The sequence below is a fragment of the Fringilla coelebs genome (genome assembly GCF_963513975.1).
Source record: "Fringilla coelebs genome assembly, chromosome: 2".
In the NCBI taxonomy this organism is placed as follows: Eukaryota; Metazoa; Chordata; class Aves; order Passeriformes; family Fringillidae; genus Fringilla; species Fringilla coelebs.
The window spans coordinates 64454702-64477424 of NC_140029.1; the positions used below are offsets into that span (position 1 = coordinate 64454702).

Sequence of the window (22723 nt, forward strand, 5' to 3'; positions counted from 1 at the left end):
CGCAACGAGCGTTTGAATCGCCCGGCGCCGCCCCGATTGGCCCGGCCGCGGGGCTTGAACTGGCCAATGGCGGGCCGCGCTGCCCGCCCGCCGCTCCCCCGGGGAGAACATGGCGGCCGCTCCCCGGGCCGCCGCTAGAGGGCGCGGGTCAGCCGCACACGGTCCCTGCACGCCCAGCGGCCGCGGCCCGGTGCGGGAGGGGACGGGTGGCCATGGACAGGTTCTCGTGGACCACTGGGCTGCTGGAGCTGGGAGAGACGCTGGTGATCCAACAGCGCGGCGTGCGCCTCAGCGACGGGGAGGAGAAGGTGACGGGAGCTGGAGCCGCTCCGCGCGGGCCTGGCGGCGCGGCCGGGGCGGGGAGGAGTGTAAAGGACGTGGCAGTGGGCCCCAGGCAAAGGGGGTGGCAGGGCTGTGGGTGCGGGCCGTGTTGGGCGAGGGACGCGACACAAAGCGTGTGCAGGGCTTGGGCTGCACGCGGAGCATCGATCGGGGGTGTGGGAGGACGTTCTGCGCCAGGGTCTGGCAGGGTTTGTCTCTGTGGGGAGGTTAGGGCGGAGTTGCAGGCTCCGAGGGGCCGTGCTGGTCGACAGCAGCTGAACGTGAGCTAAGTGTGCCCGGGTAGCCGAGAAGGCCAGTGGCATCCTGGCCTGTATCAGCAATAGTGTGGTAAGCAGGACCAGGGCAAGGATAGTCCCCTTGTAGCCAGCACTGGTGAGGCCGCGCCCCGAACCCTGTGATCAGTTCCGGGCCCCTTAGCTCCGGACAGACATCGAGGTGCTGGGGAGGATCCAGAGGAGCAGCTGGGGAAGGGTCTGGAGCACAAGTCGTAGAAGAGGAGCTGAAGGGGCTGAGATTGTTTAGCCGGGAGAAGAGTAAGCTCTGGGCGGACTTCACTGCTCTCTGCAGCTGCCTGAAAGAAGGGTGGAGCCAGGTCAGGGTCGGTCTTTTCTTCCAGGCAACAAGTGACAGAAAAAAGAGGAAGTAGCCTTAAGCTGTGCTAGGGAAAGTTTAGGTTGGCCATTACGAAGAATTTCTTGACAGAAGGGGTTATTAGACATTGGGATGGACTGCCCTGGGAGGTGATGGAGTCACCGTCTGTGGAGCTCTTTAAGGAAAGAACATGGTACTGGACATGGCACTTAAGGCCACGGTCTGGTTGACATGGGGATTTTGGGTCATAGGTTGGACCCAATGATCTCAGAGGGCTTTTCCAAATTAATTGATTCTATAATTCTGTGAGAAAGGCCTTGGACAGTGTGTGTGACATGGGGCGAGGGTGGGGACCCCCACATGGTGTGTGTAGGCAGTGTCACTCTGCTCAGGCTGTCACTCCTGTGTGGGGCTGAGCTTTGCTGTGGTACCGGGCATGACGCACAATTCACACTTGAGCCATCTTGGGTGCTGACATACCCTCTCCTCTTTTCTGAGCCGTGCTGCTTATTGCTTCACTTCACTGCAGGACTGAATCTTGGTCTCTCCATTTTTCTACACCATGGTACAAAAAGTTCACAAAAAGCTGTGACCGTATGCCTCCGATTTTACAAGTACTGGGATCTAATCTGCTAATGCAGATTTTCCAGGTACTGTTTGCTGTCTGATAAGTAAGGAGCTTTTCAACAGCAGCACAGATAGAAGCAATACTCCTGTGTGATAGGATGGAAGATTTTAGACTGTGTACAACATCTTTTTATAAGGTTCCTTTGCTTTTTTTGCATAACTTCTACCTTCTTTGTCAGCATATAGGGAATGTTCCAAAGCCAATAGCCCTCTTTGAAATACATTTAAGAACTTTAGTATAACTTGCAGAGTATATGGAGGGAGGATCCCTCAGGATTTCCAGGGGGAAAGTTTATACACTTGAAAAAGGAAGTTTGTGTTTATCCATCAAATCCTTTTATACTCGTTTTCTCCATTGTTTCCTAAACTTCTTGTATTTTGTTTTCTGGAAAAAAGGGAGTGTTCTCAAACTACTGGCTTGTTAAATCTGATTGCTCTGTTGTGGTAAGGTGTAATGTTTCCATGACCAGTATTTATGTAACTTACTGGTTCAATGTGTTGTTGATCTCTTTTATTTTTCCTGCCCAGGTGAAATTTGATAGTGGAGTTTTACTGCTGAGCACACACAGACTGATCTGGAGGGATCAGAAGAATCATGTAAGTCCCAACCATTCAGTTGTACATTTCCTAATAAATAAGTAGCATGCAATGAAAAGCCTACATGCAGAGAGGGGATTATTCCTGCCTTTTTGTGTGTTTTGTTTTATAAGTATAGTCTACTTTTTGGCTCTCAGCAGAAAGAAGATTATGTAGTGTTCTTTCACCCAGTCCTGCTTTAATAAAATAATCATGCAGACATGAGAAGGGACACATATAGGACACATAAGTGTCCTATACATTTTTTTTTTGTACTGCACAGAAATAAAGGAGAAAAGAGTCAGGTGTCATGCACTAGAAGACATTGATTTTGAAACTGAAGTTGAGTGTGTCAGGCAAATCATAATATGAAGTTCTCTCCCATGCTCCTTGTCTAGGAAAACATTTTCTTTCGTGTTGGTTTCAAGTCCAAGTTCAAGCCCCACCATATATTGTGCTCCCACCATATAGTCCTGGACCATGATTTGACAATAGGATTTGTTTGGTGGTGCTGCTGTTTTGCACACATCTTGCCCTCCCAGCTGCCTGTTCCTGCCATGAACCATCCCTTCACTCAGCCAGAACATTTATTGTACTGCTGTGGACAGCTGGTCACAGGTTAAATGGCACTGCCAGAACTACAGTGTGGTAACTACAGTAAAGCTGCTGAATGCTTTGTGTCATCAACCACAGCGTGGGAGTGCAGACTTGAAGTGGGAGGAGGAGACCACAAAGGCATAAAGCTCTAACCATAGGCTGTGACAATGGGCACCACTCCAGAGATGCAATTGGAGGAGAAGTCTTTCTCAGACCAGGTTGGATTATGCTTGTTTTGGACACAATAATTGATAATTTTAGCCCTGGAAGTCAAAGTTTAGATGGAGCGCGTTCAGATGACAGCTTTTCAAAATCAAAATGTATTCCACTGGGCTTTCATGCAAGGGCAGCTGAAGCACCTCTCACATTCAAAGGCTGATCCCTAGCAAATATCACATCCTTGCTTCAAAGCAGGGAGCTACTAAGAGCACTCTGAAGGCAATGTTATCAAGGATGTTCTTAATTTGGCAGAGTAGTATGACTTTTTCTTTAGGGATTGTTTGCAAGAACTGTAGACCTATTTTTAATAGACATTTTTTCAAAATGTGTAAAGAGCTGTTATCCATAGTGGGGCTACTGTTACACAAATTAGGGCTTGATTGTCCAGACCACGAGCTGCTCTGTATAAATTAATGTGGGGTTTTTTGCACAGCCACACATTATCACATGAGATAACATGCTAAACTCTGTGTTAATCACTTTGTATTTCTTCATCATCATCATTTTCTGAGAGCTGAGCATGTACTACAACATCCACAGTGTCTAATCTTCTCACTTGGACTTTCTGCATGCTTGCAGTAACATTGGGCATTTTGGCTTCATCAAGTCTTAGAACTGAAATCAATGCTCTCTTTTCCAACAAAAAGATTACATTTGTCTCTCTCCCCTGATTTCTCCATCTGCTCCTAGGCCATGGGATTTCTTGTACTCTTCCAAGGTCATTGAATTTGTTAAATCAGCAGCGGAAGACCTTGGAGAAGAAGAAAAATAATTTTATTTTAACTAATTTAACTCAGCAAATATTCTGAAAAGCTCAGGCTTGATTAACAGAAGGGGCAGAAATGTGGCCCAGAGATGGGCAAAAATTACCCAGTTCTGGTTGGGAGATGTAATTAACTTTGTTAGTGGGGTAAATAAAGCTGATTAATTTTCAAGCTCTCAGTATTGAAGCATGGGGAGCATGGTGCCCTTTTGTTGTCTTGGTAAGGTGTTGTCTAAGCTCAGCTGTGGTTTAACATCAGACTTAGAAACCTTAGCTAGCTCACCTAGAAAAAATTTGTAGAGAGAGTCCCTTTCTTATTGTGTCAGCAATGTATAATACTTAATGAGGCACATGGCATTACATTAACATATCTTACAGAAACAGACAACTGGATCCTATAGCTGCTGGTTTTGCAAGCCATCTGCAGTTCAACAGTGTTTAAAAAAAAAAACAAAAAAATGAATTCTGTAAAGTTTGTTACATAGCTAGATTTGTACAAATTTTTAAAATATAAAATCATGCATAATGTGAGCATGAGGCACTGGAAAACAAAATTCAAATAAACACACAGCATATTTAACACATTTTTGTTTTTGTGTCCCTTCCTGTAGCATCTCACATCAGGAAAGGGTGATTCTAAGTCCTTGTACTTAAAATTTGTTCATAGCTTTCTATCTTGGAACTACACGAATCAGTGACTTTGACAGTGCACATACTATGTATAGTTGAACTCTTTTTGTCATTTTCAAAACCTTTTTTTAACAGAAGTATCATCTTGCCTATCTTTTAAAGTGTCCAGAACTTTGTGGCTGTTTTACAAACATTAGCTGTTTGTAATGGCTTTAGAAACTAGAGTCATAGAAGAGCCTAGATAGCTTGCATCAAGAGTTTTTAGAAAAGGAAGTACAACCCAGGTTTTTTCCCCTAATAAGAGACTTACTTATTAGTTGGAGTTCTTGCATGTATACTTCCCTGCTGTCAATTTAATGGGTAATTCCTCCATACAAAGAGGAACAGTTTTGGTAGTAGGGATTGAGAGGGCTCTGTAACAGTGTCTATTGTAAACTGGTGCTAGAAGTGGCAGGTGAAAGAGAGTTCAGAGAGGGAATGCAACCTGTGTTTTCTGCATTCTGTGTGACTGTGTCACTTACCAAGGTGTTGTGTGGGAGATGAGGTTCCTCAGAGGATGTCCACCGAAACAAGACCAGGCGCCTTATTAGATGTTTTGGATCGTTCCCATAGCAACTTCTGTCTCAAGTGCAAGTGGAAAGAGTTTAGCCTGGGATAGGTTAGTTTCCAACAGCTGGATACGGCCTTGTTTCTTGCTCTGTGTTTTGTTTAAAGTACAGTCTAATAAGCGTGTGGTGAGATGCATCAACTGCTGGATTAAGCACTCCTTCACTGTAGGATGGATGGAAAAATTCCTATTGCATTCAGACAATAGTGTAGATTTTATATATTCAGCATTTAAAAAGAATGGTGGGTTTGGGTATTTTTTTAGCTCCCAAAGTAACATCTGAGCAAAAATGTCAAGAACCTGTGAGTATTGCACACCGACAGAGATGAGGTGCAGTAGTGTGGAAATTTTAGTCTTTAAATTTTGACCTGAGATCTAAAAATTGTTAAATCTCATAGTCCCTTCTATGAATATAGTTTGGGGTTTTTAAAGTTGACACATTGACACTTAAGTTTTTTGAGGTTTTTTTAATAACTAGAACTCAGTTTGTTTGGTTTTTTTTTGTTGTTGTTGTTATTTTTCTACATATATTTCACTGTAATACGTTGTTTCTGTTGCTACCATCATATTTCACATAGAGTGCTTCAGGCAGCACCTGTAGATATCCATACTGTTTGTGAAATGGAGAAAGAGAACCCTTGGGTTTAGAGAGTGAATAGACAGGATATGGTTTAATTCACCTTTGTTTGTGGCGTTTCTTGCAGGAGTGCTGCATTGCTGTACCTCTGTCTCAGATTGTATTTATTGAAGAGCAAGCAGCTGGAATAGGAAAGAGGTATGGCCATCCTCATTGTCTTTTTCAGATGGATTCTTTCACATGCATGTTATGTGAGGTACCCAATATTATAGGTTATAGATTCTGTTTGCAATCTTAAGTTTCCATACTGACAGTCACGAGGACCACTGAGGTCAAATGTGTAAGAGAGTCATGACTGATATGATTTGTTAACTAACTGCTTTGTAATCACTACTGATGATTTTAGAGGTCTTTTCTGACATAAACGATTCTATGATTTTAAGTTTCTAAAGAGAGAAAAACCTTTGGCTGGAGAAATATATACACAGCATCTGCTTGCAGCCTACAGTCAGATTGGCAAGGTAATATGCTGGAGATATTCAGGAGAAATCAATTCATTCATTAATGCTGGAGAAGTAAGTAAAGACCAATGCAAAAATTACCAGTAAAATGAGATAGGAATGGAGGACTTGCAGTCATGTTGTGATAGCAGTCTGTTAATTTTTCTAAAATCATGCGCTCCCAAGGTTTGTTTTGGTAGTAGATATCCGTTTAGACTGTTATTTTCATGCATGTTGGCTTTGAATGTTGGTTTTGGATAAGTTCACACACAGTGTCCACAAGTGACATATAGAAGTTGAATAGGTTACACATAATATTGACACCTTTGTTTGTTTTCCTGTGTCAAAGTTAGCTTTGACACAGGAAAAGATATTTTGGCTTTTGAGCTGCAATAACTAATGCCAAATTAAATTACAACTTGGTAATCAGTTTTTATCCTAACTAAAAGGTTTTTTGTAAATTATTGCTCAAAATTTTAACATTTGTTATGTTGTGTTCATTTGTAAAGAATTGATGGTAGATACATTTAATTTGTAAAAAATGTTTCTGCTTTTAGAGGCTGTTGTAATCTTTATACAAGATCTACTTCGTCAAAATATTTTAAATGTTGATGCATAAATGTAAAGCATTCTTTGATGATTTTTAGCTCTTATGTGAGATAGTTAATAGAGATTTTGATGAAATGCTTAACTTTGATGCAGAAATAGTTTATTTAAATATTACAGAAATATCTTCTCTTTCCTTTTCCATAGCGCCAAGATAGTAGTTCATCTTCATCCTGCTTCTTCAAACAAAGAGCCTGGTCCATTCCAAAGCAGCAAATACTCCTATGTCAAGCTTTCTTTCAAAGAACATGGGCAGATTGAGGTAAGTCTTGTACCATGGATGCCAAGCACAATCAGGTCTTTGGACATGCTTTTCTCCTCTTGCTGTGTTTGTGATAATTTCCCATGATCTTTCCATGTTTACTTTTGAGGTGGAGGTTTTTCAATACATCCTTTTGGGAGACAAACACTATGAGCCTCCCATGTTCTATATATTCATTAAAAACTGTAGATAGAGTTCTAAAAATGTCAAGAGGCATTACTAGGCTAGTCCTTATTTTAGGGTGTTTATTATAATCTTATATTTCCTTTGTTAATCTACTAAATTGAAGACGGGATTTTCCAAAATGACATCTCTGAAATCTGTTATTTGTTTAACAGAGTAAAAGGTATTTCTTTGTACCTAACCCTCTCTTAAACAGGCATCATACAACTTATTCCTAATTTTCTCTCTAATTTTATTGCTGAACACTTTTCTTGCCTCAGAACTTATGTTCATTTTACACTGTATAATTTTTTTTTTAACCTATACCAAATCTCAAAGGCTTTGAGCATTCTAAGAAAAATGTAATATATTCTTAAAAGAAAGCTCATCCTAAAAACCTAAGAAATTGCACTCTCTAGAGAAATTTCACAGTGGAAGATCCTCATTTGCCGAGACTGAGAACTTTAACTTTGTGCTGTGGAAAAAGCTGTACCCGTTCACTGCAGAAAATAAGATTTGCAGCTCAAATTAGTTAGAAATGTGTTAAAAATGCATGTGCTTGATCAGACTCACTTTCATTTCTTTGTAAGCAGTTTTCAGATTATGATGATTATAGGTTTATACATAATATAAATGTGTGTTTTTCGCAATCATAATCATATTTATTTTAATGTTGTGTCTGAAAATCAAACTTACTTTGCTTACTGATTGCCTAGCACATCAATTAAACCCCAGCCTTTCTTTATGACTTCAGAATGCTTTTCTGTGAACCTGAACAATGAAAAGGGTGGAACAGATTTTCTTTCTGGATATTGGTCAGTGAGACACAGTGTTAACTAATGCCACCTTCTGGTATTAGTAATAAACAAATTGGTGTAATTGATCTCTGTGGTTGTTTTTATATTGTTGAATTAGCAGATCAATAGCAATTGGATTGCTCAGCTTTCCTTCCTTTAAAAACATGCCTTTGAGTATACCTCAACATTTAACATGGTTTGGGACATTTTGAATATCTGAAGAAATATTTTACAGTAGAAGTGCTTAGTGACTGCCTGGCTCCTCTTCTAATGTGAATGCTTTTGAAGACTGGACATTAAGAATTTCTGTATAATGAGTTGTGTAGGTGTTATCATGTTTTGTCTCTATACGTTGTGAAGTTTATTTCATCACCAAGATGCTAAAAATACACAGAGGTACTGTGCACAGTTGATGAAATGTCTGTTGTCACTGTTTAATGTTTGCAGTTCTACAGACGATTATCAGAAGAAATCACACAAAGGAGATGGGAGAGCATGCCCACTGGTCAGGCCATGCAAGTTAACAAGGATTCACAGGTATATGCAGAGCTTCTGAGCAGGATCTGTGTGTGATCTCTTACTGCCACTTCTTGCCACCCCCATATAGCACATCCAGCATGTGACTCTAACCAACATCATGGGCATGTGCAGGAATTCAGTTTAGTTTGCCTGTTTTTTCACTGTCATAAATTAGTTTGTCCCTTGCATTTTTCACCTGATAGAACACAGTAGCCTCTCTTTCTTGAGTATGCTTAGATAATGAGCTCCTTTTTTTTTGTTTGTTTTAGTTAGACACAAGCACACATAATTGTGAAAATACAGTGTTTATTTGCGTATACTTTTATTCAGCATGTGAGGTCCAATGAAGCTGAAATTTTTTTTTGTCTTTATTGTGGTTCCTGGTTATTTTTTTTGTGGCTGGAAGTCAAATATAGCATGTGACTTTTATATAACTCTTTGAAACCGATATATGTTTGGTTTAAATGTGTATGCTAAATGGACAGTTGTTAGGGAGAGTGTCATATGTTAGATAAGGTTTATCTGCCTGCATACTTCTAAGTTATTAACGCTGATAAACAGGTAGGTGTTGTTTCTATATATTAATGTGCTGAATATATGAATATATAGTAGTGTATGAGTGAAATAGGTTGATTTAAAGATTCTTCAGTGTGAAATTATGCATGTCCTCTGTGGTTAATGTAGTACCTATATGGGCAGCTGCATTTGGAGTAATGCATGAAGATTCTAATCAAAATGCCTTACCACTACTTAAGTCATAGCAACTCTTTAACACCAGTGCTAAGCTTTGCAGTCAGAAATGAGAGGCCTGTCACTGCAGCCACTTAGGTACCAACCTTTCTAGAACACATTTGGCATCTGGTTAAAGTTTCACCATCACCCACATTCTAATACCTCTGAGGGAGGTAACTTAGACTGTACTTAGCATTTTGTTTCTATGTTTCCGTTTCTACAGGCTGGATTTCTTGAAATAATACACTCAGGCATTTCCACAGCTCTAGTATGGATGTTCACATGGACTTGAGAGGCTAGAATTGAGATGAGCTGGAATTCTTAGTCTGGATATTAAGACATATTTAATAGCTTCAAATATACTATCAATATCACTACTTGTCTAGTACAGCGAATTCATACATGGTTCACATTTCTTATTTTTGAACAAATGGTTTGAAAATTACTTTCAAGAAATGCACAAAATACTGTATGAATGATATCTGCTGTTTGGGGGAGTATTTCCGGTCCTCTAATTTTCAGTGAGGCAAATGAGAAAACTTAGCATTTCCTATTTTTACTCTTTCCTTGTTCTTTTTTTTTTTTTTTTTTTTAGGCAGGAAGAATAAGGGCTGTAGGAATTGTAGGTATTGAAAGGAAATTAGAAGAAAAAAGAAAAGAGACTGACAAAAACATTTCCGAGGTAGGTACTTTTGAAGTTTCAAGGTCAGCCACCTGTCTGAACTATTTACATTCATTCACACTTTCTTTTAGGGACAGCTAAGACTATTTACTATTTTTGTTGAGAAGTCTGAATTGATTAAGAGTGTACAGTTATTTATTTTGTTAACTTGCTTACCAATATATGTAAAGGTACTTCATTTAAACAACTCCTTTCAAGAAGATTGTTCTTTGAAACTAACAATGTGTATTTATTAAACTAATTTTGGTTTCAATTAAAAATTTAATATATATTAAGCAGAATATGCTGATCCAAGTGTCTGCACATAACTGTGATGAAGCTAGATTTTCCTCCTATAGCCAGGGTTTTAGATGTTACATTTAGGCTTATAATTACAGTAAAATGATTTGCAGTCCAGGCATCGACAAGGTATTATAAGTACTTTGCAAAATACCTGGCCTAGATGGAGATCATTCTTTTCCATGGAACCAGCACAATAGTTGAATTCCACATATGGACAGTGGAGGCTTTTAATTTCTTTATATATACCTGAGAGCAATACCTTCAAAAATAGTCTGATTCTGTCTTGGTAGTAGAGATTGATACAAAAGTATTCATAAACTACATGCAGCAGATTTGTTCTTGTGGCAAAGCTTTATGGGATTCAGTGTGCCACAAGAAAAGGGCATTCCCTACTCAAATACTTAAGAAAATTAAAGTGCCTTTGCAGGCCACGTGCTGTTTCAGATACTGGGAGCATTAAAGTTTCTTGGTTTCTGTCTGTGAGGAATGTGCTGAATGAAGTTTTGTGCATAGCTCAAAAGGTATTGTGGTTATATGCGTGGGTATATAGTTCAAAAGGCATTGTCTGCATATTTTTTCCTTTAGTAGCATTGTCAGAGAGTAAAAGAAATCCATTTATACATGTTGTATTGAGAAGAGGAAAACCATGACTTGTAAAATCCTGCCTTCCTCCAGCTTTAAATGTTATAAATGACTTAATTTAAAAAATGGTGCCCTGGCTTCCAGGAAAAGGCTTCCTGCATCTGCTGTTCAGTGCTGATAAGAATCCAGTTCTTTAGCCTTTTGTTTATCTGAGGAAGTTCCTGTTAGGTGTGTGCACATTCCCCTTTGTTTCCAGGCCTGCCCTGGGTGAGTCAGGCAGAGGAGGAGTTAGACACAGTATACTGTTTATTTAGCTAAATCAGGGGTTCTTTTGATGAATGTTGTTTTCATGCAGGTATAGAGATTAGAAATAAGCTGGGAAAAGCCCTGTCAGAAAACTTATTGTTGATATCATATACAAGTAGAGTAGCAGGACTTTGATTTACACTAGAGATTGGGAAATCTATTGTAAATTTTTCAGTTTGGCAGATTAGGGAGTAAGAAGAAGTATTCCAAATAGAAGCTTTTGTTTTCTTAGTGATAAATTATTGTTACACAGTGACATATTTTCTTTTCTCCCTGTGGACCACCTAATTTTCGATATTTAACTCAGGTACCAAGTGTTAGGGGGCTAAACTTGTCCAGCCAGTGGAGAAACACTGGCACTATCAGGAGGTGAAAAGCAAACCCTGTCTCTTTCTAGAGGCATCTCCTTTTGTACTTTGCACGTTGAATCTCTGACCAATAAGCTTCTACCTAAGGCACCTAAAAGTATGTGGGAACAATGGGGCCTTCCTGCAAAACCACTGCTAAAGTGTGTCTTTCTAGTGGGGGATTAGTCAGAGTAAGACAGAAATGACAGAGGCAGTGACTAGAAGCTGTAGGCAAGATGTTTCTCTGGCCATTTGGCAGTGTAACTGAACATTCTTTACTTGTGGCTGGAGGGCTTTGGTGCTGCTGTCAGGCAAACTTTAGATGAAAAGGTTCAGGAATTCTTCTCATACCAAAAAAGGTTGTTGGTAAAGGTTGATCATCTGGACATGTTGGCATGTATTTGAGAGTAGTGAGGAGGCTTGAATGAATGTGTGTTGATGAGGGTGGGAGAAAAGAGTTCCTTATTAATGGAGCTGCTAGCTCTCTTTTTTTTTTTAACATGATTTTTGTTAATGCTAGTTTATAATTTCCAAAAGTTTGGAATTTCAGTATACCTTCAACTGTTTTTAAAGTATGAGTTATTTAAGCCTAAAAACCCTTTGTGGGTTGTTGTAGAGTTGTTGTATTTGAGACTATAGCATTTTATTGGAGTACTTAAATGACAAGAGGTTGCCACACATTTCAGAGGTTTTGTCCCTCAGATATCCTCTTTCTTGCTCATTTGAAATGAGTGTTTGTTACTAATTAAGTAACATTCATTGATTAAAGTAAAGTTGTCTTGTCAGGAGGAGTACATCTGTAGCTTTACAGCTGTCTTGCAGCTGGCCAGAAACAACAGATCTCCTTGAGAGAGGGTTAATTGTTGGAATAAAACCTACCATCACCACCCAGAAACCTTCCCCTACCTTACAGAGAACATAATAAACTTGGACAGTTTAATCTTTTCTTGGACTCAGTATCTCATTGTCCCTTCCTATCACATGGACATCATAAATCATACCAAAATTCTGTTCATATACTGGAAAAGTATGTGGTTGTTTGATTCTCTTCTTTATTCTTTGTTATTTATTTTAATTATAAGACTTGCTGTAAAACAGTTGTATCAACAAATGAGGTATGGTATCTCATATTGTAACATACTCATCTAAAGGGGCAGCAGCTCTTATGAATAGCTTGGGTAGGTGGACGAAGGCATCTCCCTGTGTCCATAAAACTGAATGCTGTAATTATACTGATCTGCATTGTCTCCTTTTCATTTCAGGCTTTTGAGGACCTTAGCAAACTAATGGAGAAGGTATGGATGAATGGAATGTGTCACTTGGCCAAGTAGACTTATGCTTGTTTTCTCAGTTTCAAGCATGCTTTTTTCTCTTGTTCTGGAAGTTGACTTATCTGTGTATGTTTCTTGATAGGCTAAGGAAATGGTGGAATTATCCAAGTCAATAGCCAACAAGATTAAAGAAAAACAAGGTGACATCACTGAGGATGAGGTAAATTAATTTAGGTTTTAAATTCTACAAAAATGTTCCTATGAAAAGCAAAAAGCTATCTGTTTAATAATGTAGTATTAATAAAAGCCCTTGCTAGTTGGTTTTGTTGTGTTTAGTCCCTTATACTTGGTGTGGAGTTTACTTGCTTAGTGTTAATTTTTCTTTTAACTCTTGTTAAAAGCAATGGTTTTATTGCTTTTATATACATTTTTCTTTTTTTTTACCTGTGCTGGTCAAAAATAAATGGTACAAAGTTTTGCTTTCTCTTTGCGTAGTAATTAACTATTGGTAGTAAACTGAGGGATTTATTCACCAAAATATTGTTATAGTAATAAATCAAAAATTTTTAAAAACCAGAATCACTCATTAGCTGCTATACTTTTAAATTTATTTGTTTGTTTGCTTGTTCAGACCATTAGGTTCAAGTCCTACCTACTGAGTATGGGTATAGCTAATCCAGTTACAAGGGAAACGTATGGATCTGGTACAGAGTACCACATGCAACTGGCAAAGCAACTGGTTGGAATCCTGCAGACACCCTTAGAGGTAAAGCACCACATCTTGCACCAGCACTTTCCACGTGTTGCTGAATTTTGATGTGAGTTTTGGCTGTAGTAGTCTGCCCCATTTTAAAGCAGATTTAGCAGCACAGCCTCCTATTAAGTGTTAATGGGAGGAATATATATTGCCTTTTTGAATAAAAAAGTTCAGTACGAATTTTTCTTAGGACTAATAGCATCAACTTTTGATTTGCAAAATGTTGATGAGATTTAGAAAATTATTCAAGTGGTTTTTCTTCTATTTGAACAGTCTTGTATTTATTGCTTACTGCAGAATATTTCTTTTTTAAAGAAAGAGTGAAATGACACTGACTGAAAATAAAAGTAATGAGTCTCTTTAAACTGCTTAAAATTTATATATTTTGCAAATATCGGACAGAATTATTAAGTAGATTACCAACCCATAGTAATATCTTCTGTTATAATTTATTTTAAGATATAGATTACAGGTTTCTCACCAAAGTTAAATTTCATATTGCAACTTATAAGGCTATGTTCCTCCTAAAAAGCATATATACTACAGTATTTTTATGAAAGGCACGTGCTACCTACTGTGATCAGAACGGAAAACTCAGTTTTTATGAAAAGTAAAACTGGTAAATTGATTGATAGATTTAATATATTGAAATTCCTAGTTCCTGTGATTTATTCTCTGGTTTAAAAATCAAAGTAATTCACAGTCCTTGGGTGTAGTGTCGCTATTTTGCATTTTAAAATGATTAGTGAAAGGTACAATTTACCTCTAGTTTTTTCCCATTAGGGCCCATCATTTAGCCCCTCTGTTTTACCTGTTTAATCAGCCACCTGCAAGTAGAGATGATGAGGTTCCTGGACTAATGCAGTTTCTCTCACCAGTCTTGTGCTCATTCACACAGGAGCGAGGGGGGATCATGTCTCTGACGGAAGTGTACTGCCTGGTGAATCGTGCCCGAGGGCTAGAGGTGAGACACTGCTCTGGGTCAGAGTGTTATAACAGGACATCAGTCAGAAGGACATTAAAGAGTAAAAAAGGTTCCCTACAAATGGCTCATTCTACTTGTCCACAACACAATGTGATCAAAAATTAGAGGGGTTTTACCTTTCTCCTTCTCATTTTTCCTTATAATACTTATGTGTCCTTTACAAGTAGTAATAACATATGCTGCTTTTTATGATACCACGTAAGAGGGAAAATCCATACTTATCTGGAAACAAAACTTAAAGGTCAGAGACTACTAAAGAATGGTGAATGTTCTGGGATTTTTTTTAACAAAATACAGTAATTCTTTCTGTAAACAAGGCAAGGAAGATTATTATAGAATACATAGTAAGAGAACAGAAAGGAGCATAGAAGCCAAGAAAATAGACTACACAATAGAAAGGAAAAAGAATTAACAATAAGTGTAGCCTGGTGTATTTTATAGCTTCAGCTACTAAAACTTTGTTTTGATGTTATACTATACACCTGAAATGCAAACTGTGAATAAATATGTTTTACTATTTTAATAGTTGCTGTCACCAGAAGATTTAGTAAATGCCTGTAAAATGCTGGAATCATTGAAATTACCATTGAGGTAAGAGCTTTATGGATTTATTTATAAAGCATGGCACTCACAGGTCAGACCATGATGATTTAATTTTTACTTCAAGTAGAATTTTTTGTGGTTGTTGTGGGTATTTTAACAAAGTCATTCTTTGCTCAAAGGATGCTGCCATATACACCAACATCCACTCTACATGAAAACATTCATTTTTAGCTAGAAAGGTGTTATTTTTTCACTTAGAATTTTTTCAGACTGGAAAAGGGTTTAACCAAGACCAGACATATGCCCTGCTTTTTTCTGTCTCTTCAGATTTTGAATATGCTGTTAAGTTTAAGTTCATCTTAGAGAGCTTGCTTGGTTTGGGGGAATTTTTTCCCCTTTTGTAAAGTGGTTATAGATGTGGATGCATTAGAAACATGACAGTAAGTGATGTGCACAAGGTTTTTAGTTATTTTGCCTCTCTTTTTTGATTTTAGGCTTCGGATATTTGATAGTGGTGTGATGGTGATTGAACTCCAGTCTCATAATGAAGAGGAAATGGTAGCTGCTGCTTTAGAGACAGTAAGTGTACTTCATTTCCTTCAGTGCTCTGACCATGCTAGGGAAATTTAAACACATTAGGTAAAAAACTTGAAGTATGGGATTTCCTCTTGAGGTTTCAAAATACAAAGCATTCCACTTCGTATCTTCTAAAAGAAATATTTAAATAGCACTTCTCAACTTCACAGTTCTGTGCAGGCAATAATCTTAGTCATTACTTTCTCTTTAAGGAATAAATCACTTTTCTATCTCTTTTCAAACTTCATTAACCTTCAGCCTTCCTCCAGATCTTTTTCACTGTAGACTGAAATTCATGGCATTTATTGAACACCTAATTTAACAGAAGTGGACTTCAGACACTGTACTGCTTGAAGGCAGTGGAAACAGCTCTTAAATGTTGATATAGTTGTTTGGTTTGCGTTTATTTCATGGAGCAGTACCTTGTATGTGTACCAAGAGTGCTGCTGTGAAGAGTGGTCAGTGGGAGAGTAGTGTGTATAGAATTAATCCAGCTTCATCAGGGAAGATAATAGTATGAATTGCTCAGTGTCATAAACCTTTGTAGTCGTGCTGCCTCTGGACACTTTACAGTCCTGTTAGCCCATAATTTGGTATATTTTTCCACGTCTTTCTGAGTGTAATGTAATTTTTTGATTTTCATACATTTGCGAAAAGGCTGATCCAGTGTATCCAAAGTTAAACATCAAAGTCAAAGAGGGGGCAGTCGAGAAAAAGTAGAGCTATCACAGACACCTCAATTGACACAAGGTAGACTGCTCAGTGTATTTTGCATGATTGTCACCATAAAGTTTTTGCTCATCAGAAAGACTTTTAGATAAGAGGAATAGATAAGAGAAATGTTTACAGTGATTTCCATTTTAAATCAACAACATTAAAATGCTTAAATCTTTCAGTATACATTAATATTTTCAGTTTATTTTCTTAAATGTGTAGAAAAACACCAAAACCATTTTAGGGCTTTTTTCTGATTATTTTTGGTTTCTAATGATTTTTTTTTGTCTTCAGTAAGAGTGCTTATGTCTTTGAAAAGAAAGGAAAAACCCTTCTTGATAACAAAGGAAGTCAACTGTAAAAAGTAGCAGATGGTGGATTTATTACCAAGGTGCCTTTTTTCTGTCATTTTCATAATATGAAACTTTGGCTCCATAGAAGAATGGAAGAGAGAGGCTTCAACTGAGGAAGACTAGCTTGTATGGAAAAGGGAAGATGAGATCGGACTTGTGGCCAAAAGCGCCCATACTTCAATGTTACTGCACATTATGCATTAAGTTCTGAGAAGTGAAAGGAAGCCATAGGGTTTCAGGCAGGAGAGAGATGTGGTTTTGAATGGCTGGTGAAGACAGGAAATGACACGGACATCAAAGGAATCCAACATCACCCTTGATGAGCGTAGTGGTTTGGGGAGGAAAGATAATTAATCACCAGTTGTATAGCTGACGACCATTACTCAGATTTGATCTCTTAGCTTCCGAAAATCTCATGTTGGGACTGATTTAATCTGAGTTTCTGTAAAAGGACTACTGCTGAGAATGATGCAGAATAGACCCCTCCCCACCCAGTTATGTGGGAAGCAGGAAATGGCCGCTATATCCGGATTTACAACTTTGCTTGAATCTAAAGCAATGGAGAAATGGAAGGATAATTAAGTTCTAGGGAATAAAACATGTTTGTCTGGAAAATTCAAGGCAATAATAAGTCTAGACTTCATATGTAGTATTTATAAGGTATTTTGAACATCCACATGTCCAACGTGTGTGAGAAGGCTTCATTTTATTAAGTGGCATGGTTGAGACAAAAGGGCCAAAGTTTTGAGTCCCAAGAGTGAACCTGTCTTTTGTGTCAAGTGAATGTGATGGTAGCTTTTAGTTATTCCTCTAGCATGCCATAATGTCATGTGAAGTACTAAGGTTTGGGGATTTTCCTGTAGGCAGTGAGTGTATTTTAAATGCCATAAAACTCAAATTCTTCTCTTCCACCTGAGATGACATATTTCTACATTGATGAGCTGCCCTGAACAGGTCTTTTATTTCCTAGGCTTCATTGTTTTCAGAATCACTTAGAATAGTTCTGCTGTTTAAACACTGATGGAGACTGTATTCTGCTGTCTGAGCTATTCTGATTTTTCAGTTCATTTGATTCCAAGGCATCTTTTAAAAACAATTCCAAAGAAATGGGTACTGTATGATTTTTTTACAGATTTAACGATTTTCTCTCTTGCTTCTTTATACTTAGCAATTTTCCCAGGACACAGAAGAGATTAATTAATTTTTAGGGAAAATACTCATAATTAGTTGTACTTTTAAAAAAGCAAACAAATTAATTCTCTTCTCAAGGGATTTGCTACCAATTTATCACTTCACAAGGCTAGACCTGATTCAGTAAGCTGAAATAACTTTGTTGTTCTTCTAATGCCATGGTTTGTTTATTTGTGTATTTGGTTTTTGATAGGTATCTGAAAAGGGTTCTCTCACAGCTGATGAGTTTGCTAAGCTGGTGGGGATGTCTGTTCTCTTAGCCAAAGAAAGGTAGGTAATAATTGTTGTGTTTAATACTTCAGTTATCATGTTGTCCTCAAGTAATACAGAACATCTTCTTTTGCTTTCTCTAGGCTGCTTCTTGCTGAAAAGATGGGCCATCTTTGCAGAGATGATTCAGTGGAAGGCTTGAGATTCTACCCAAATTTATTTCTGACACAAAGCTAATACCATTTGTGTACAATTTGTTATGTAATAATTGAACAAGAGAGCAGAATCCTTCCAGGAACTGACTTTAAAATTCTTATTTCGTTAGTCAACTGCAAGAGACATGAACATTGCAATGCTTTTACAGTTCTCAGGTATTTCAAGTGCTGAATCGTCTTATATGGAACTGAAAGGAAATAGAAATCACAAAGTCAGAAGCATGTCTATCGTCTCAAGACAACTCACTCATTTTCCAAGTTTTATTTGATGTGCTGTGTAGTTTCTCATTTCAAGAGAAGATTCCACACCAGTGAAAGTGGAGAGAATATCGCTGTAGAGTGCTGTGAGGGTCAGCACCCAGAAGCCAGGTTACTGAATACTCCAATTCTAGTTTGCTTATATCTGGAGCAACTAAGCAGACAGATGTATCCACAGTGGTAAGAAACAGGACTCTGGTGTGTACTGAGGTGTAAGGAACAAACTAGTGTAGAATAATCCTGTCTCCCAGAATTGATGAACAGTTTTCTAAGGGAGGATCTTGGGGTTCTAGAATTTGGGACAGAAAGAACCTGCTGCAAGAGAGATTATTGTATGTTAGGCGAATCTAGAAATTACTGTGTTTATTTTGTCGTGTCTTACACTAATATCTCAGCTGGAAGCATTGTTAGCACAGACTTCCTCCCTTCTCTTTCCTTGCCATCTTCCTTCCTGTCCATTTATGTTGCACTTTGGGTGCCCCTTCTCTGTCCTTTCTGTAGCAGAGTGGAGCAGCCTCCTGTCACTTTACCAGACTCTGTGCTTTAATGTGCTTGTGTTTTATCTTGTAGTTCTAACAAAAGATCATTTGTTTGTTTCATCAGCCTATTACATGTTTTGGGGAAACAGTTCATTTGCTTACCTCTCATATGTGAAAATTAATATGCTTTTTATATTGAAGGGAGGAAGAAGACTATCACCCTGTGTTTAATAATCACAAGGTATCATTGTTTGGTATTCTTCACCCTGTGTTCACACTGAATGCAATATAATAGCCTCGGTTTTCATAACTCCAGTGGAGTTGCTACACTACTTGAACATCTGTCATGATAAAAACAGTTAAGTGGATGTTTATGATCCACATTACCTGAATTTTTGGCATTTTGAAATGACTATTTTTAATAAATAAAGTTAATTTAAGGTATGGGCAAAGACATCATATAGGTTACTACACTGTGGTTTTGATGGCCAGATCAATATTACAAGAAAGGACAAAAAGGCTTTTAATATGAGCCTGAAGATATTTTCAGAACTACTTCAGTGTTACCATGGCATGAATTAAGACATGAGTTAAGAGCCTACCAATAGTTCAGTGCAGAGATTCCTACAGTGATCGTATCTGTGGCTTGTAGGATATTCTTTATATCCAGGGGATTGCATTCACTTACTCTTGTCACAAGCAAACTTTCATGCAGCGCTTTCTTTAAGGCAGCTTTCCTCTGCTCCATGAGGGTGCTAAAACTTACCTCTTTGACATGGCTGAAGGACCCAATTCCACACTATTATTACAGTGTTAGTCACTTGGTGTCATCTCTTCAGGAGCCTTACAGCTTGCTGCTTTCCTTCATCCTCCCCACAACCCACAGGAGAGATCCATGCCAAGTACATTGAGCACCACCTATCTAAGGAGAGACTGAAAAGTGAGAAATTTGGAAGCAAAAAGCTGTTTTGTGACAACTGTCTCTTTTGCCCAATAAAAGCCTGTCATGGAAAGCCAGTGGTTTGTGGGCCTGAACCTCTCCCCACAAGGGGGCACGTCGTGTGCAGGAAGAACAAAACCTGAGAGGAAATGCCAAGTGTAAACTGCCAGCCTCTGTTCCTCCAACCCTGAGTGTTTCATTATCTTACTTAAGCAATAATAATACAGCCTATTTAGAATAATGGTACCTTCTCAAGCTTTTCTTTTCCAAGATTTTTCCTTGACTTTGTTTTTCCTCCAGACAAAAAGGCTATAGGATAAATTGTATTGCTGGTTTAGAATTTAAACAGACACATGAGAAAATGGCTACTAGAAAGTAAGAAAAAATTAAAACATTTTCTTAAATAGATTGTTCTGTTGAGTTTTTTTTTTTCCCTTCTAAATGTTTTAAATGCTTTAAAATGCTTTACACATTAAAATCTTGTGGTTCCACGGGGCAGGTTTTTGAAGCACATCATATTTTTACTGCCTCACTTTGTAACTAAAAGGCTACAATATAGTTTTGATTTAAAGGGCAGAATTAAATGTAATTAGAAGACCTTGCTTGTGTTGCTGAGTAGCCTGTTACCCATCCCAGCCAGAACAGTCAAACTGTAGGTGTCTACACAAGCACTGCTTTCATGAGATCATATTAATTTAATACAGAAGGTACATATATAAACCTTTCCTGTTTTGATTATTCCTAGGATATTTGTGTCATCATATATGACCATTTTGCCAGGGCTGCCTACACAAATAGTATTTGTCTTTTTATGGAGCAGTCTTAAATGATGACTATGTTTTTCATTTGAAAACATGGGCCTTTTTATACCTCAGACAGGAAAACACTCCTCAGGAATCTGTACATCTTTTCCATCTCTCCTTTGCCTTTGTTTTCAGGATAATTACATTCAGCCTATGGAAACATGGATCTAAACCGGACCATATTTCTGAAATGCAATTTTTTTTTCTGAAAAGTATATGTGGATGTGCATTTGGAAGTCCTCAGAAATGTATCTTTCATAATCATTTATGGGTGCATATCGATTAGCTAAAGTCTTTGATGCTCAGTTCTAACAGGACTTCCATGGTTTGTCCGAAGAGCCTGACTGTGCTTCTAAAACTAGTGCAAATATTGTCCCTGAATTGATTAGTACAGTAGTGGGAGACTTTGCCAGCAGTAGAGGTTCCTGCATCCTGAAGCCTGGGAGGAACTCATTTGCAAATGGACAGGTCTTTGAAAATACATACTGAAAAAGCAGTTAAAAATTACTTGTGTATTTGATAAGAAATCATTGTTTTCTCTAGGAGGAACTCCCTCACCAATGTATTTTCTGTTGAGTTCAATTGACAAATCTATTACGTTCTTTCTATTCTAGCAGTTGCCATTTCATCCTAACTCTCAGCCCTTTGGGCACTCATGTGAAGTGCAAGACTCTATAGTTCCAAGTCACCTGCTGGGAGGACTTCAACTAACATTTTGTTCTCCAAAGAATGAGCTACAAGTATTCATGCTGAGAGAATATTCTAGACATGTCTCTTGGTAACATTTGTTTGTATTTTAAAGATCTATTTAAATACTTTTATTGGAGTAGAAGTCCAAGTATCTGTCCTCCCAGACACCTCTAGTTGTTCTGTCCAGCAGGCTTGAGAGTAATTTTTCTTTGTGGTTTAGAATTAAGATATTATTTAAAAAAAAAAACAACAAAAAAAAAACCAACCCAAGCTCCAAACCAAAAACACACATCAAAACAAAAATTCTAGGAGTGACAAAGACATCTTAAATTTCAGAAAACCCCACAGCCTACTAGTTAGCACATGCTCATGGAGAGGCAGGCCTGGCAGAAACTGCACTACTTAATATCCCTGCTGCACACCAAAGACCAGACAGGATCTGGGGTGTCCTTCTTTCCCACTGGATTCTGAACGCCGTGACTTCAAGTTCTCTAGTGATGAAAGAGCACATTAAACCCTGCTCTGCCATCTCAGCAGAGATGGACAGCAAGTTCAAGGTAAAAGGGGCTGGTACTGATGGAATAGTCGATGTGAATCTAGTCTTGCTCTGACCACAAGGCTCAGACTGGACTTTTTGCATTGAAATACAATCCAAGTATTTTACATATTTGTATTATCATCAGTATTATCTCAGGAAGTTGTAAAGGTGGGGACTGATTTAACCTAAAGGCTGTTTCACTGTATGTTTCAAGCCGAAGGTCAAATCAGTGCTCCTGTATCACTTGCTTCATACATGGAGAGCACTCCCAGAAACTCACAGACAGGAGTTTCTATTTTCTTAAAAAAAAAAAAAATTAAAAAAAAAATTAAAATTGCAGGAGGGTACATTCTGTGTGAAGCACTCTTTTTTTACAAAGAACAAAAAAATCCAGCACAGTTCTACAGAATACATTTGTGTCTGTTGCTGGTATGGTGTGGCTGTGTAGTGACTCACATCATGTAGGTAGAATTCTTTTAAAATGTTGCCTAAATAAAACAGTATTGGACATGGGATATGAGAAACATCTGCTGTTTCAGCCAGGCTCAGCAGTTGTGTGTGTGTGGCATAATTCCCCCGAGTTTCACTAAGCATTGGACAGAGAATTTGAGGTGTGTCCTTAAATTGCAAAGATCTGGTTTGATCCACCCATTAGATGAGAATGGCTAAACCCCCACCAACTTCAAACTCAGGCTTTGTTGGTTTTGTTGAGATTATCAAATGTTGACTAGTTAGCAGCCCTGAAAACCGGTGTATTGGGTATGGCTGAGCTCTGGCAGGGAGAAGGAAGAGCTTAAAACACATTCTGGAATGACAAAATGTTTTGGTCTTCTCAGTGGAAATACCAAACTAGGCACAACTGTATGTAAAGTGACTGTTTCTGATCTTTCTGCA

General features: G+C 38.3%; 1 protein-coding gene across 1 annotated transcript; it reads left to right on the plus strand.

Moving 5' to 3' along the window:
• Nucleotides 1-185: 185 nt before the first annotated feature.
• On the plus strand, nt 186-20189 carry VPS36 (vacuolar protein sorting 36 homolog). Its single transcript, XM_084226269.1, has 14 exons — nt 186-308; nt 2089-2157; nt 5657-5727; nt 6783-6897; nt 8304-8393; nt 9703-9789; nt 12569-12601; nt 12720-12797; nt 13209-13343; nt 14233-14298; nt 14846-14910; nt 15357-15441; nt 17890-17966; nt 18050-20189. The coding sequence occupies exons 1-14, from the start codon at nt 213-215 to the stop codon at nt 18141-18143; spliced, it is 1161 nt and encodes a 386-aa protein (XP_084082395.1). The 5' UTR covers nt 186-212; the 3' UTR covers nt 18144-20189.
• Nucleotides 20190-22723: the final 2534 nt, after the last annotated feature.

Coding starts and splice junctions, on each gene's coding strand:
- VPS36 (XM_084226269.1), top strand. CDS start 213: ATGGACAGGTTCTCGTGGACCACTGGGCTGCTGGAGCTGGGAGAGACG. Junction 12,798..13,208: donor GTGACATCACTGAGGATGAG/GTAAATTAATTT, acceptor TTGCTTGTTCAG/ACCATTAGGTTCAAGTCCTA. Junction 13,344..14,232: donor TCCTGCAGACACCCTTAGAG/GTAAAGCACCAC, acceptor TCATTCACACAG/GAGCGAGGGGGGATCATGTC.